Below are 15,141 nucleotides of genomic sequence, written 5' to 3'. Positions count from 1 at the left end.
TTTTTTTTTTTTTTTTTTTTAACTATCACTGTAAAGCTGCTGTAAACCAGAATCCAAATCTTTAAGAGCTATGTCACCAAATCAAAAAATAACAGAAACTAGACAAGATCATAAGAAAGCATTTGCACAATCAAGTGGCAGCGTTCCAAACCACTGGAGAAGCAATGCTCTCTTTCTTTTTAAAATTCTCCTGGGAAAATTACCGCTCAGCCTCCTTTACAAATCCTTGAGGAAATGTCTAGAAGTTCTTTCATGAAAATAAAAACTCTCAGCTGGGCACAGTGGCTCACATCTGTAATCCCAGCACTTTGGGAAGCCGAGGTGGGCAGATGGCTTAAGCTCAGGAGTTTAAGACCAACCTGGACAACATGGCAAAACCTAGTCTCTACAAAAAGATACAAAAATTAGCTGGGCATGGTGGTACATCTCTGTAGTCCCAGCTACTCAGGAGGCTGAGGTAGAAGGATCGCTTGACCCCAGGAAGTCAAGGCTGCAGTGAGCCCTATCATGCCACTGCACTCCAACCTGGGCAAAAGAGCAAGACTCCGTCTCAAAAACAAATAAATAAATACAAACCCTTCTTTATGAAAGTCTCACAATTTTAGCTGAAAAGGGATATGGACTTTTTTCAAGTACCTTATTTCAAATCTAAACTTGAGTTCCTCATCTATAAAATGGAGCTAATATCACCTATACTACTGGATCATGAACAGAATTAAACCAGTTATTGGTAAATCCCCTGAAATAATAAACAAGCCATGTTTATTCCCTCATTCTAGCTTACCTCTTCTCTTAGTGTTTCTTCAAGTGTGGAATACCACCATTGCATCAGAATCACTAAGCAGTTGCCACAAAGGTTGGTTCCATAAATCCCAGAGGCATCATGGTCCCTCTTTTTTTTTTTTTTTTTTTTTTTCTTTTTTTCTAGAGACAGGGTCTTGCCCTGTTGCCCAGACTGGAGTACAGTGGCATAATCAAGGCTCACTGCAATCTCTGCAACCTTCTGCCTCCTGGGCTCAGGTGATCCTCCCACCTCAGCCTCCTAAGTAGCTGGGACTACAGGTGAGTGCCATCACACCTGGCTAGTTTTTATATTTTTTGGTAGAGATGGGGTTTCACCATGGCACCCAGGCTCAAGCCCCTTCCGGGCTCAAGCAACCTGCCCACTTCAGCCGCCCAAGACTGTAATCCCTGCTGGGATTACAGGTGGGAGCCACCACGCCTGGCCTTAATTCTTTTTTTAACAAAATTTGTTAGAGATAAGATCTCTTGTCCATTGCCCAGGCGGGAGTGTAGTGGCACAATCATAACACACTGCAGCCTTGAACCACTGGGCTCAATCAATCACCCTGCCTCAGCCTCCCTAGTAGCTGGGACTGTCGGCCCATGCCTGGATCATTTTTTATTTTTTGTAGAGACGAGATCTTACCATGTTGCCCAGGCTGGTCTCAAACTCCAGGCCTCAAGCAATCCTCCTGCCTGGCCTCCCAAAGTGCTGGGATTACAGGCTTGAGCTACCACACCCTGCCATGACTCTTAATTCTTCATTTTTGTCAGATATTACAAGTGATCCTTAGGTACTGTAAAGCGTAAGGACCATTAAAATTAAACTATTTTAATATATTTTATTGCCTCATTAGACTCAGAAACAATTAAAAATCTTCTTTCCCCATAAAATACTTTAAAAACTTGAAGGTGTTCCTCAAGGATAGGAAAGTAAGATCTGGGGCCCTCCTATTTTAAATTAAAAATGCAAATTATTTGACCCATTCTTCTAAAGGTATGTATCGTTCATACTTCAAGCATCTGTCTTCCTCTCTAAGGCCTCCCTAGCTTCTTCATCTGTCTACTTAGGAGCAACTTAAACTAGACTATAATCTATCATAGCTCAAAAAGAAAAGAGTACTTACTAAATGATCCCAAATTAACTAAACTCATTTAAAATTAATAAGTCAAATAAAATTAATAATTCCATTCTTCTTAGATAGCCAGTAGGAAGAGCAGCTTCTTCCAAGCATGAGAGAATGGGTGTGCCTTTTATGCCCAAATCAAGAAATACCAGAAAAAAAAAAAAAACCTGTCATGAATTTTAATAGCTTATTAATTTCTAATTAGATTTTAACTTCTAATTGTGGTAAGTAGTTCAAAATAACAACAACAACAACAACAAAAAAAAAAAAAAAAAAAAAAAAAACACCTGAAACTGGTGGGAAAAACTTCCACAGCTTTATAATACAATAGCATTCTTTACACAAAAGTCAATTCTTAAAACCCTCAAATTTCAGAACATAAAAATAAATTTCCATTTACAGATTTCCCCCTTCCAGTTCCAAAAGTAGTTATTCTAGAGTAAGTATTCCACACATAAAATTTAGCTGAATCAAATAAAAAATCACCAAATGCAAATATCGATTCCAAAGCACAGATTTTATATATACTGCTTTCATAGTTCCCTTCTGCTCTTTTCTAGATAAAAGCAAGAAATTGTAAATATTCCCACTAAAAAACTCGAATCAAGCACATTGGCCTTTTCAAGTAATCCAGAAAAGGTAGATCATCAAGAGAAACTCCTGAGACACAGCAGTCTTCAGTGCACTCACAAGAGCCTCTGACTGTAAGCTTTCTCTAGTTAACTGCCAGAAGAGCGACTACTTGTGCTATGCATGCAGATGCACTCAATTTCCTTTACCAGATAAGCTACAAACACCAACCAAACTTGTCCCTTCCATCAGAATATTTTTCACACTCTTTAGCAAAGTAATCAACCCTCCCAGGAGAAGCTAATTCAAATACACTCAGCATCTTTGGTTATAAGAGCAATACAGTGTGTAGATGCTGTTAAGAGTTCTACCATGGCTAAGCCAAGATTGGATAAAATCCTATAGGTAGATATAAATGTAACCTGCATTTTCTAAGCTCCTTGTAAGTCATCATATAAAGTTCAGATCTTTTTGAAATTTTATGCTTATTAATGGCAGTCATCTCTCACTGGGGCCACTTTCTGTAACTCAGGTCAATTGAGAAGGTCATTGAATATGATTCCTCCAGTCCCTTCCAAGACAGGCTAGGTCTCCAAGGGGCACACAAAGGACAAGAACATGTCCAGCTGGTTCTTCACAATAACTTCATCTGGATGCAGCTTGTGCGGTAGATAATGGGCCAGGGTCATCTCCCAGGCATCGACGAGATATACTCCAACCCCTGAGAACATCCTCCGAAGGATGGTGTCCAGCTGAAAGTTGTACCAGTCGCTGTTGAAAAGGCTCACCTCGGGTCCCAGCTCCTGGGCATTGGCCGTCCGGATGACCACCACGGTCTTTGGGCTTCGATCGAGGAGCCGAACCACTGCTCGACGGATGTTCCTGAGCCGCCGGATGTACACTTCCAAAGGGAAGGTGCTGAAGTGAGACCATACAGCTATGGCAACCACTGTGTTCTTCCCTCCCACAATGCCATTCAGCTCATTCGCCACATAATGGAGCTCACTGCTAAAGACGGTTGTGAAGCGGATGGGTGGACCATGGCAGCGGTATTTGAGCAGGATGCTGTGCTTCTGGTCCACTGCAAGGAAAGGACCCACATTCTTGGGACTACCCAAGTTAAACTCCACTAAATCTGAAACAAGGAAAACTCAAGTTCATAAAAGCCTTCAAACCAAGCACATATATTTTGATTATACCTTATTAAGTGGCTTCAAATAACAAGTTTTTTTTAAGTACAACAAAAAGGTACAATATAAATGTAAAGGGAATACCTATTTCACTGAACCCTGCCCCCTTTTGTGTCAATGGGCCTTTATTCTAACATGTTTATTATTTAAATTATTACATAAACATAACATTCATTATAAATAACACCATCAATGATAGACTCTACACTAAGCCTGTCTATGCCTGAAAAACAAAATAACCCATTTTTCTCTAATTATTAGGCCAAGAAATGTTGCTATTTCCACTGATCATTACAATTTTTTTAATCTATGTCTAAAAAGTTTCTGTTAACTTTTATTTTAGGTTTGGGGGTGTATGTAAAGGTTTGTTACATAGGAAAATCTGTCATATATTATTTCATCACCCAGATTTTAAGCCCAGTACCCAATAGTTATCTTTTCTGCTCCTCTCCTTCCTCCCAACTCCCTGACTCAAGTAGACCCCAGTGTCTGTTGTTTCCTTCTGTGTGTTCATAAGTTCTTATCATTTAGCTCCCACTTATAAGTGAGAACATGCAGTATTTGGTTTTCTGTTCCTGTGTTAGTTTGATAAAGATAATAGTCTCCAGCTCCATCCATGTTCCCACAAAAGACATGATCTTGTTTTTATTGCTGCATAGTATTCCACAGTATATATGTACCACATTTTCTTTATCCAGTCTGTCATTGATGGGCATTTAGGTTGATTCCATGTCTTTGTTACTGCGAACAGTGCTGCAATGAACATTTGCTTGCATGTGTCTTTATGGCAGAATGATTTATATTCCTCTGGGTATATACCTGGTAATGGGATTGCTGGGTCGAATGGTAGTTGTGCTTTTAGCTCTTTAAGGAATCGCCATACTGCTTTCCACAATGGTCGAACTAATTTACACTTCCACCAACAGTGTGAAAGTGTTACTTTTGCTCTGCAACCTCGCCAGGATCTGTTATTTTTTGGCTTTTTAATAATAGCCATTCTGATTGGTGTGAGAACCACAATTTCATTGTGGTTTTGATTTGCATTTCTCTCATGATGAGTGATACTGAGCTTTTTCTTCACACATTTGTTGGCTGTACGTATGTCTTCTTTTGAGAAGTGACTATTTATGATCATTTAATTTATAAAAATCGACTTGGCGTTTACATTTTATTCTCCTAACAGATAAATATTATATCTTTCAAGACAAGAGCTTTAACTTCTGTTTTATGAGCACATATTAGTAACCAAAGACTTCTTTTGGGAAATTCTGTCATTTGTAACAACATGGATGAAACTAGAGGACATTATGCTAAGTGAAATAAGCCACATACAGATGTCTTTGATGTAGAACTTCATGCAGTATTTGCCTTATACTGACTTATATGTGGACTTAAAAAAGTTGAAGTAGAGAGTAGAATAGTGGTTACTAGGGGCTGTTAGTGGGGTAGGTGCAATGGGGAAATGTTAATCAAGGTCTCAGAAGGAAAATGTTTTAGAGATCTATTGCACAACATGGTAACCATAATAAATAATAATGTACCATATATTTCAAAACTGCTAAGAGATTTTAAATGTTCTCACTATAAAAAAGTAAGTATGTGAGGTGATGGATATGTTAATTTACTTGATATAATAATTCCAGTATATATATATATCACATTGTACCCCATAAATATACCTATTTGCTGATTAAAAATGAATGTTTTAAAAAATAAAATTAAAGCAAGTTCAAATAATTCTGAAAAGTGAAAACAAACACCTCTTTATGCAATAAGCAAAAGAAAGAAGCAACCCTGTTTCTTTTGACTTTCAATTTTACCCTGTAGATGAAAAATCATGTTAATGTCCTATTGAAAAACTTCCATCTCTATCATGAGAATAACACAGATAGCATCGCTTTTCTCCCTCTAAGTTGTATTTCAAGGTCCAGTTGCCTGGAGACATTCTGAAGGTCCCAGGAATCAGTGGGACTCCTTGTTATTCCTAAAAAACTCTGTATAATTCATCACTTAGTGTGTGTACCCATGAGGAAAGAAGATGTGTCTCATATCACTAAATATTCCCTTAAGTGCCTTAAGTAAATGTTGACAATCCAATTCAACTGATATTTTCTAAGCACCTACTTAGTGCCCACTGCTATAGGTGCTACAAGCCAGCAATGCTCAGATGGATAAGCTATAGTCCTTGCCCTCAGGAAGTTCACAGTCAATTTTGAAGAAGTAACATCAGAACAGAATTGTCCTACAGGATGGACAAGGTGGCTCATGCTTGTAATCCCAGTACTTTGGGAGGTCAAGGCAGGCAGATCACTTGAGGTCAGGAGTTTGAGACCAGCCTGGCCAACATGGTGAAACCCCGTCTCCATTAAAAATACAAAAATTAGCCAGCCGTGGTGGCGGGTGCCTGTAATCTCAGCTACTTGGGAGGCTGAGGCAGGAGAATCACATGAACCTGGGAGGCAGAGGTTTAGTGAGTAGAGATCACACCACTGCACTCCAGCCTGGGCGAGAGTGAGACTCCGTCTCAAAAAAAAAAAAAAAAAAAAAAAAAAAAAAAATATATATATATATATATATATAGAGAGAGAGAGAGAGAGAGAGAGAGAGAGAGAGAGAGAGAGATTAGATACATACATACATATATATATATATATATATATATATATATATATATATATATATATATATAATTGTCATATATTCTTCTTAACGGTTAAAGTAGGTTTCACTTTTTTCTCCTTGCATTTCCAGGCTTCTCTTCTAGATTTTCCTACCTAACTACTACTTAGCATTCAGCCCCATTTTAACTGAACAAAAAGCTCAAGCTACCACTTTCTTTTGATGAAAATCAAGCATTGACATAAGGCTTTATTTTTATCAGGTGAAGATATGTCTGTAAAGTATATGGTGGGAAGTGATCAAAATAGTCAGTGTGATCCTTACTATCAAAGGAAATACCAAGCTACATCATTAGAATTTAAGAAGCAAGCAACTACAGACACATAGAAAGGCCCCCACTGGTCAGCATCACATCAAACCTTGTCTAGCATCATGCCATACAAAGTATTTCCCTTCTCCTAATGTATAACTTATACTTTATCAAACAAAGCTTAGTTATATCTGTTTCAATTTAAAAAACAAGCAAAACAAAAAGTGGAATTGACTTTACACTGTTGGGGACAATATCTACTTCCTCCTTTCCTTCTAAAAATTAAATTTAAAACTAAGTTGAGGCCAGGTGTGAGCCATCAGCACTTCAGGAGGTGGAGGTGGGCGGACTGCTTGAGTATGAGAATTCGAGACTAGCCTGAGCAACTCAGTGAGACCTCGTCTCTACAAAAAATACAAAAAATTAGTCGAGTGCAGTGGCTTATGCCTGTGGTCCCAAACGCCTGGGAGGCTGAGCTGGGAGGATCACTTGAGCCCAGGAGGTCGAGGCTGCAGTGAGCCACGATCACACCATTGCACTCCAGTCTGAGTGAGAGAGTGAGACCTCGATCAATCAATCAATCAATAAAACTAAGTTGACCTAATAAATAAAAGCTGATAAAAAGAAACACAAACAACTCACAACAAACCATCAGGCTTTACTTTATTAAAAGCCTTGCCCACACGGCCGGGCGCGGTGGCTCAAGCCTGTAATCCCAGCACTTTGGGAGGCCGAGATGGGCGGATCACGAGGTCAGGAGATCAAGACCATCCTGGCTAACACGGTGAAACCTCGTCTCTACTAAAAATACAAAAACCTAGCCGGGCGTGGTGGCGGGCACCTGTAGTCCCAGCTACTCCGGAGGCTGAGGCAGGAGAATGGCATAAACCCGGGAGGCGGAGCTTGCAGTGAGCTGAGATCCGGCCACTGCACTCCAGCCCGGGCGACAGAGCAAGACTCCGTCTCAAAAAAAAAAAAAAAAAAAAAGCCTTGCCCACACATAGCCATTAAAAACAGTTCCCACAAAACCATTCATCAGCTCTCTAAATTGTAAGCAGGGTTTTTATTTCTGCTCCTTCAGGATCCCTCCTTCCTTACCTCATCCACAACCCTTCCAGAAGGAGAAGAATGCCATTGTGAAGAAGGGGTGGGCCTCCAACCACTGGGGTTTGTTCTGAGTGTGGAGAATAGCCCCAGAGTCAAGCAGAGAAATCAAGAAGTTAAGAACGCTGGAACTTACCCAGACTCCCTCAGTAGGAGCCAACTCCATTTTAGAGTCACACCAATGGTAGGCCCAATGGATGACACAAGGATGGCTTTGCTGCAAGGATGCAATATGGACCACTATAGGTCTGGCTGCTTCCTTCTACTTAAAGCTACTATAAACTTGGAGCTGGATGAGACAGAACTAGGGGAGAAACAACTGGAAATGCCCACCTCTATTTACAACCCAGAATATTAGAAGTGAAAGACACCTGTGAAGTGACATGGTCCAGCTGTCTCATCTCACACATGGAGAAATGAAGCCCTAAAAAGTAAATGACTTGTCCAAAGTCATACAGCTCATCAGTGCCATAAACCTCCATGAGAACCCAGTGCCTCCATGAGTACAACAGAACACAGCTATTGATCAGAAGCTGTCACACATCTCTCCAGGGTATGAGTACCTCTTTAGTCCTACAGAGAAATAAATGTTTCCTCACCTGATAACCTTTCTTCAGGCACCTGAGTGAGCCTGCTGATTTCAAAGCCGATGTGGGAAAGGGTTATGAAACAAAAGGCAAAGTACCAACCTGGAACAAATGTTGTAAGGTATTCAAACCATTGCCTGATTGTTGAGTCACCAAACAAATGCACCACTTTTCTTTGTAAGCACTCTGTAATGTTGTCAGGGTCATTAAACTGACGCATCTTAAACTTTCTGGGCCTCCACTGGTCTTTATAGTAATACCCAGAAGGAAAAGTTCCTGAGCCTTGAGATAGTTCTAGATTGTTAGTTTCTGTAAAGAAAAACGAAAAACAAATATTTTAATATTCTCGTCCAACAATAGATGAAAAATGTCCCAAGAAACAATTATGCCCACGTATTTGTTAGCCTGATGGCACGTGGGAAACATTTCCTGCTGTCAGATCTCAAATCCCAGACTTCTCTCCTCATTAAAAAAAAGGTTTTCTACAGCCATAAAAAAGAATGAGTTCATGTCCTTTGCAGGGACATGGATGAAGCTGGAAGTCATCATTCTCAGCAAACTAACACAGGAACAGAAAACCAAACAACGCATGTTCTCACTCATAAGCAGGAGTTGAACACCAAGAACACATGGACACAAGGAGGGGAACATCACATACTGGGGCCTGTTCGGGGGGTGGGGGGCAAGGGGAGGGAGAGCATTAGGACAAATACAAGGCTTAAAACCTAGATGATGGGTTGACAGGTGCAGCAAACCACATGTATACCTATGTAACAAATCTGCACATTCTGCACATGTATCCCAGAACTTAAAGTAGAATTTAAAAAAAAAAAAAAGTTTTTCCTTTGTACAAAAATGGGAAGATCTGAAATGGGCATGAGCGTGTTGGTGGACAGAAAGGAAAGGAGGGACTTTCAGCATTGCCTCTACTTACATTTTTTTTGAGATGGAGTCTCACTCTTTTTGCCCAGGCTGGAGTGCAGTGGCACAATCTTGGCTCACTGCAACCTCCACCTCCTGGGTTCAAGCGATTCTCCTGCCTCAGCCTCCCAAGTAGCTGGGATTACAGGCATGCACTACTATGCCTGGCTAACTTTTGCTTTTTTTTTTTTTTTTTTTAGACAGAGTCTCACTCTGTCGCCAGGCTGGAGTGCAGTGGCGCAATCTCAGCTCACTGCAACCTCCACCTCCCGGGTTCAAGCAATTCTCCTGCCTCACCCTTCCAAGTAGCTGGGACTACAGGCGCGCACCCAGCTAATTTTTGTATTTTTAGTAGAGACAAACCAAAGCATCAAGACATCATTGGCCATATCTCCTAAACATGGTTAAGGGGCAGTAGGGAAAATGCTAGATGAAGAGTCACAGGACCTAGTCTAAGTCTGACTCCACATCTCCAACTCTGAGACTTCAGAAATCATTTAAACTTTCATCTTATTCCCTAACTATACCCTCAACGTCTAGCCTAACAGAGAAGGAATCAAAATGATGACACAATAAGTGAAATCTCTGGACTCTGGTTACATCATCCATAAAATGGGTCAACTACTAGTTATTTTGAAGGGTTACTGTGAAAATTCAATACTGTAATAGTGTGAATAGTAAAGCGCATGCTAGAGTCCTGGAAACATCCTGTATGTTCTAAACGTTCAATAACTTGGTCTAGATGGTAGTTATTTTATTAGTTTTCTATTGCTGTGTAACACATCACCACAAACTTAGTGGCTTAAAAACAAGGGACACTTACTAACCTGCAGATCTGCAGGTCAGGAGTTTGAGACACAGCATAACTATATTCCCTCCTCAGTCTCACGGGCTGAAATCAGGATGTTATCAGGGCTGTGTTCTCTGGAGAAGAGCCTTCAAAAAGGTCATTCAAGGCCAGACACGTGGCTCACGCCTGTAATCCCAGCACTTTGGGAGGCCGAGGCGGGCAGATTGCTTAAGCTCAGGAGATCGAGACCAGCCTGGCCAACATAGTGAAACCCCATCTCTACTCAAAATAGAAATATTAGCTGGGTGTGGTGACACACACCTGTAATCCCAGGTACTTGGGAGGCTGAGGCACAAGAATCGCTTGAACACAGGAGGCGGAGATGTTCAGTGAGCCAGGATTGCACCACTGCACTCCAGCCTAGGCGACAGAGCGAGACTCTGTCTCAAAAACAAACAAAAAATAAACAAACAAACAAACAAAGTTCATTGAAGTTACTGGCAGAACTCAGTTACTTGTGGTTGTAAGACCCATTTCCTTGATGGTTATCAGCCAGGAGATGCCCTCCAGCTCCTAGAAGTTGCCTATATTCCTAGCCATGTGGCCCCCTTCATCTTTAAAATCAGCAACAAATAATCTCCCTCACATGGAATCCTTCTTTCTTAAGCAAGAACATGGTCCCTGTTAAGGGCTTATCTGATCTAAGGTCAGGTCTACCTAGGATAATGTCACTCTCTTAAAGTCAACTTTGTCATGTAACATAATCAAATCACAGGAATGATATACCATCATATTTACACGTCCCTCCCACACTTAAGGGGAAGGAGATTATGTAAGAGCATAGATCACTGGAAGTCATCTTAGTATTCAACCTACCACAGCTACAAAGATAAACACAAATGTAAAATTTCATTGTTCTTATCTATACTGTTGCTATTAGATCGAGTCTTATCCTAAACTCTCAGTAAGTTCCCCCCAAAAATATAACCTCAAGTTGTTGATGAGGTTAGAATCTGTCAAGGTTCCTGAGCCACTTAGCTGTGATAATCTGGGGACCACATTACAGGTACTAATGAAAACTCAGCAGTAATTCTGGCACTAGGAAAACCTGACATAAACCAGATGCTTGCCCTTAATAAGGTAGTCAACTAGAATTACAAACTGTTTTCCCTTGCTTTTGACTGGAATTATGACCACGAGTAGCAGTAGCACTGGCAATCTCAAGCAATCTAAATATGAACCTTAACAATAATTTTACCTTGTAAGAATATTAATTAGCTAATACATAAATACAATTTCATAGGGGAAAAAACTTCAAAATATAGAATTCATAAGTGAAATGAAAGTACAAATACTATAAACTCCTTCTAAGGCTAAAGCAAAGAAAATACAACGCAAACATCAAATACCTTGTGGTGCCAGAAAGTAAGGAAGCGCCCAAAACAAACAAAAGGGTGAGAGCGCACAGGGTGACAAAAGGGCATAAGGAAGCCAAACTGAAAGCGTTCCCAACTGCCAAAACTGGAACAATTTGAGCAAAAACAAAAGAAAATAAAATAATGATGGAATTGGATTGGATTATAACCCAAAGAATGAAATTATCATGAGTCTACACTGATATAAACACTTAAAATGAAGAAGGGACAACTCTTCTTTGCAGAATTCCAACTAATAAATGTTGAAAGAATGAGAGACATTAAAAGTCACAATTAGAATGCCACCAAAATCACTGCCACAGGCGACATCTGATGAACCTTGATGAATGCTACAATTAGTTGGTAAAAGTTTAAGCAGAAACAGAACGTTTGCATAGAATGAAGCAACAGAAGGAAAAATACCAGCCCTTTATTTAGGGTCTTTGAGTGCCCCCTGCTGGTCAATAGAGTGAAATTCAATGAAGTTCTACCAAGCTGGGTTCCTTCTACATTCCATAAAGCAATTGCCCTTTTTCTTTCCAATTATATACCTGTTACAAGAAGATGGCTTTCCTATTAAAAACCAGGATATTCTGCTCCTACTAATTCATACTTTCTTCCTCTAAAAGTATATCAAAAGGCTCACTAATTACCAAATCTATCTTCCCTCTAACCAGAAGAGTAAATCATAAAACCACAGCCACTTCCTGGTTGATCCTCAAGACTTGTCAGGTACAGGTAAACTTTCCAAAGTTCCTTCCACTGACCATCCCTGGGACACCTAGGGACATCACAATAAGGGCAAGCCAGTCGAAGACTGTGAGAAAGAAGGACAGATCCAGTAGTGGGAGAGAGGGCCTCCTGAGGATGTCAGACATGGAGAGTGTTTAGAGCGCAGTACTACTGAAGGACACCATGTCTACTGACATCTTGACAATCTAAGCAATCTAAGGCCCAAACAGATAAAAGATAAATATTTCCATTACTGATGTCTCATATACAGAGCCTCTAAAATTAGTAATTCATTTGGTTCAAGTAAATCAAAAACAGCTCTTCGTCAGGAAAAGACTGGGAATTCTTGTGGCATACGATAGTAGAGACAAGAGATATAAACTGGCAGTACCCTGGCTGCATATGGGCCAAACAGATTTCATTTAGCCCATACAATATTTTCAAAGTCTTGAATTAGATGTCAATGTTCTAAAATCTGGAGATATCACATTTAAAAAATCAAAGTTTCTGGTTTCTCTTGGAAAAAACAAATCTATGGATCTGGCCATATAGGGTTTGTTTCTACATGGTAACAAAGCAGCCGAAACTGAAAAGAGGCTGCGCCTTGAGATGGTCCTTGCTTTTCAGTTCCTTCCCACCACTCAAACAAGGCATGTGGCTAATATCCACTCTGCCTGTCCACATGTATTAAATATTGAGCCCCTGAAGCAAAAGGGTTTGCAACATCTACAGAGTGGAGTACTATCAGTTAATCCACTTTTAAAAGCTAGAAGGACCTTGCCCGCCATCTGTATAAGCTTCATTAGTGACATTCATCCCTTCTTTCTAACAATCACGATAGCTAATTATATCTGTTCTGCAAGAACATAACATAAACATTTGCTGCTCTGAATTTTGTTCTTTTACTATTAATATTCTACAGCAATAAATCAGAGTCACCCAAAACGTTTGTTAAAACATGAACTGCTGGGCCCCACCAGCTAGGGTTTCTGTTTCAGTCGTCTGAGATGGGACTTGAGAATCTGCAATTCTATCAGGTCTCCTGGTAATGCTGATGCCATTGATCCACAGATCACACTTTGAGAACAGCTGCTATTCTCCAACCCAATGTTTTTTATTTTAAACATTTCCATTATAATTTTACCCATATTTCTCAAGTATCTCTAGAAAAGCAATGTCCTACACAACTTTTTGTGATGATGGATAAATTCTACATAAAACGCTGTCTACATATAGTTATTCGGCATGTGTGATTAAATAACTAGATTTTGAATTTTATTTAATCTTAGTTAATTTAAATTTGAATCACTACATGTGACTAGTTGCTATCATATTGGACAACATTGTTCAAAGACTCAAGGAACCAAACAGAAGAGGGCTGGCAAGAGAAGAAGATTTTTACATGAGCATAAATAGCAAAACTCGGCCATGCACATGTCTGTAATCCCAGCACTTTGGGAGGCCAAGGTGGGAGGACTGCTTGAGCTCAGGAGCTTAAGATCATCCTGGGCAACACGGCAAAAATTTGTCTCTGCAAAAAAAATACAAAAATCAGCCAGGTGTGGTGGTGTATGCCTGTAGTCCCAGCTACTTGGGAGGCTGAGGTGGGAGGATCACTTGAGCCCAGGAGGGCAAGGCTGCAGTGAGTCAAGATTGTGCCACTGCACTCCAGCCTAGGTAACAGAGCAAGATCCTGTCTCAAAAAAATAAAATAAAATAAAATAAAATAACAATAAATATCAAAACTCAGAATTACGCACATAAGATCTGATTTTTTAAATCAAACAGTACTTTTAATATTTTCAATTGTGCCCAGAAGTAACTATGGCATATAAGTTTTTGCAGCATAAATGAAATAACAGAGCCTCAACCCACTTAGTAAGAAAAACAGTAAATCATCAAGCTTATTCTTTTTTTGTTTTTTTTTTTTTTGTTTTGTTTTGTTTTTTTACCTTTTATTCTCCTGGGAATCACAGTTACCCAATCAGGTCCACTGGAGTTGATTGGCATTTTGATATTGACACCACTTTAAGAGGAATAAAAAAGCACAAGCTCAGGTTCAGGAACATTTATTTTCAGATATATGTCTTTACTTACAAATGATAAAATGACTAATTTCACAGAGCCTTATTATGATGAAACATACTTATGAATGTTAACCAACATAAATAATAAACTGGGTCTCTTGTAATAAGCAGGTTATATGTATATAAAAACTGAAAAAAAATAAATTGATTCTTAAAATTTCACTCCACTGTATACTGCTAAGAGTACAAACTCCAAAATGACCAATTCTGGTTTGAATGATGTATTCCCCTTGGACTCAGAGAATGGCTCACACTGACAAGAATGTCTACTTTGTCATTATCTAGTTTTCAGGCTGCAAGTTCATGCTGCATTAAGTCATGTATCTGATTCCTTAGGCCTTTTCCAGATCTCAGAGGAGTCCTACGTGGGACACTTAACCCCCAGATATTTACTTATGCAGTACTTTGCTCATCATTACCAGGACTCTTTAGTGTCTGTTCCCCTTACTAAAACATGTACTACTCGAGGGAGGCAGCAGGGGAAAAAAGTAAAATAAAATAAAACATATACTACTCGAAGACAAGGGTGATGCCTCATTCATCTTTGTATCCTAGCACAGGCCCTGGTCTAGAGTCCACACTCAGTAAATATTTTTGGAGGGCTGCATTAAAACGTGGCGGAGGGTGGAGGTAAGGAGAAAAGCACTGAAAATTCAAGGCAACTATTCCAAAAACTGAGTCACAATAAAACTAGGCCTCACGTACTTAGACCAAAAACAAAAAAATAAAATGTTAACTCCCCAAACTCTTGATATGGGAATGTGCAGTCATTTTTTATTATTTCATCAATTTCAGAAAAAACTGTTTATTCAACAAATAATTCTTAAGCTTCTGAAGCCAGGTACTGTCCTAGAATCCAGGGCTACTAAAGTAAGCAAAACACAGCATCTCCTTCTTCATGGAGCT

At 39.6% G+C, this 15,141-nt stretch overlaps 1 protein-coding gene across 8 annotated transcripts in view; it reads right to left on the bottom strand.

Annotated features, from left to right (window-relative positions):
• Positions 1 to 2,078: 2,078 nt before the first annotated feature.
• Positions 2,079 to 15,141, bottom strand: part of NXPE3 (neurexophilin and PC-esterase domain family member 3) — a 40,946-nt gene continuing 27,883 nt past the window's right edge. For all 8 annotated transcript variants that reach the window (XM_030940393.1, XM_030940385.1, XM_030940405.1 and 5 more), the window contains 3 exons: positions 14,101 to 14,174; positions 8,393 to 8,599; positions 2,079 to 3,615 (listed from right to left, as the gene is read on the bottom strand). In XM_030940393.1, coding sequence (XP_030796253.1) covers positions 3,065 to 3,615; positions 8,393 to 8,599; positions 14,101 to 14,174 — 832 coding nt within the window. In that variant the 3' untranslated portion in view covers positions 2,079 to 3,064. The remainder of the gene's footprint in view (positions 3,616 to 8,392; positions 8,600 to 14,100; positions 14,175 to 15,141) is intronic.

The sequence above is a fragment of the Rhinopithecus roxellana genome, chromosome 1 (assembly GCF_007565055.1).
Source record: "Rhinopithecus roxellana isolate Shanxi Qingling chromosome 1, ASM756505v1, whole genome shotgun sequence".
NCBI classification, from domain to species: domain Eukaryota; kingdom Metazoa; phylum Chordata; class Mammalia; order Primates; family Cercopithecidae; genus Rhinopithecus; species Rhinopithecus roxellana.
The sequence above is the reverse complement of the archived record's forward strand: the minus strand, read 5'-3'. Positions and strand labels throughout refer to the sequence as shown.